The sequence below is a fragment of the Apaloderma vittatum genome, unplaced genomic scaffold (genome assembly GCF_000703405.1).
Source record: "Apaloderma vittatum isolate BGI_N311 unplaced genomic scaffold, ASM70340v1 scaffold1649, whole genome shotgun sequence".
Taxonomy (NCBI): Eukaryota; Metazoa; Chordata; class Aves; order Trogoniformes; family Trogonidae; genus Apaloderma; species Apaloderma vittatum.
The window spans coordinates 29,568-31,138 of record NW_009736715.1 but is presented as its reverse complement, the minus strand read 5'-3'; the positions used below and the strand labels follow the sequence as shown (position 1 = coordinate 31,138).

General features: G+C 52.3%; 1 protein-coding gene across 1 annotated transcript in view; it reads left to right on the top strand.

Annotated features, from left to right (window-relative positions):
- Nucleotides 1-1,320: 1,320 nt before the first annotated feature.
- The window catches only part of MTMR4 (myotubularin related protein 4), a gene marked incomplete at its 5' end in the record, with an annotated part of 24,554 nt that continues 24,303 nt past the window's right edge, over nucleotides 1,321-1,571 (top strand). Inside the window, one exon of the mRNA XM_009877068.1 lies at nucleotides 1,321-1,410. Coding sequence (XP_009875370.1) covers nucleotides 1,321-1,410 — 90 coding nt within the window. The remainder of the gene's footprint in view (nucleotides 1,411-1,571) is intronic.

Genomic DNA, 1,571 nt, shown 5'->3' with positions numbered 1-1,571 from the left:
TGCCCCGTGTCCCTCGCAGGGACCTGGTGAGTGGGTGAGGAGGGACAGATGGGCAGCCGGGGCAGATGCCCTGTTTTATGCCAGCTACGGGCAGCGTCTGCACGGGGGGCACGGGGAGGAGGTGGGCTCTGCGGGGTCTGGCTGCCCTGGTGTGACTCCAGGGAGTGCTTCAGGCTGGGCTGTACCTGAGAGTGTTGGGGCTTGGGTGACTGTCAGCAACATAAGGGGATTCAGCATCATTTTAAATTTAACCAGACCAAAAGGGCTGGGTTCTTGTTTTTTCAGGTTGGGATTCTTGCTTAGGTGACTTACCCGGAAAGATACTTCATTTAAAAGTATTGTTTAATGCTTAGAAAATAGAGTATTTACTGTTACACACTGGAGCCTAGAGGAGCTGTAGTTAGAGAGCAAGAAGCGCTCTGAAGCACACATTCCCACAGCAAATACGTGTGGAATTAACACTGTCCTGGGCTCCCAGCAGTGAGCATCCTCCACTGAGTGTGTGCGTGCCGCTTGTTCGTGCAGAGAGCCTGTGGGGTAAGGATTGGTGAAAACTTGGACTGAGATTTCATGAGTGCCCAACACAGGTCCCACACTCTGCTTTTCCAAGGACGGTGTATCCACGCTCTGCGTGTCCTCTCAGGCCACTTCTCTGAGGCCTCCGTGGGCTGGTTTCCAGGGTGTTCCCTCTGAGCAGGTTCGACACAATCAGCTGCCCAAGGGTTAATGTCCTGCTGGTCCGTACCTCGAGTTGGATGCTCGTAGATGCAGTTGTTATAGGGTTACACTTCACACTGGTGTGTGTGCTCCTCAGAAAGCTTCAGGCTCTTCCCAGATTTTTTTGGGCTAAGAGTGAAAATGAAAACTCCCCAATGAAAGCAGTCCTTATGAGTGTAAGAAGAGGCGAGGAGTAGGTTGAAGCTGAAGCCCCCTGTGTTATGTTCTTTATGCTGTGGTGCCATAGTGAAGGTAACGGGGTGATATTTGACGTGGCAAATTACTCTCACATCCGCCTAAGATCCTGGACCTGGTCAAGGTGTATCTGCTTGGCTTCCCAAATACCTCACAGTTGGAAGAGATGGGACGCAGAGACCTGCTTCAGTCTTTAACTGTGCTGTGAAACAGCAACAGCCAGAGGAACTGCCAGGGTCCTGCAATGCAGAGAGCGTGGTCTGGAGGCAGAATGGGCATTTCCATGCACAGGTCTGGGGATCCCCAAGGTATCAGGATGCCAAGAGTATCCAGTGGCTTTCATTTTTAACTTTTCATAACATATGCTGGCTGGGGCCTGTCTCATTGTGTGTTTTGTTTGCAATGCAGGGTGAGGAAGGCCCTCCCAGTTTGGAGTATATCCAGGCCAAGGACCTCTTCCCCCCGAAAGAGCTCGTAAAGGAGGAAGAGTCATTGCAGGTAAGGAAGTAAGAAAACCAAACCAGTTTCAGGATGCGGCAGGCTCGACTCTGGTGAAACCTGAGAGCCCTTCTCCAGTACCAGGACGTGTTCTGAAGGCCACGGAACGGCTGGTGCTGTAGGTCACGCTCAGACCGGCGAGTCCTTCTGCGCGTGTGGAG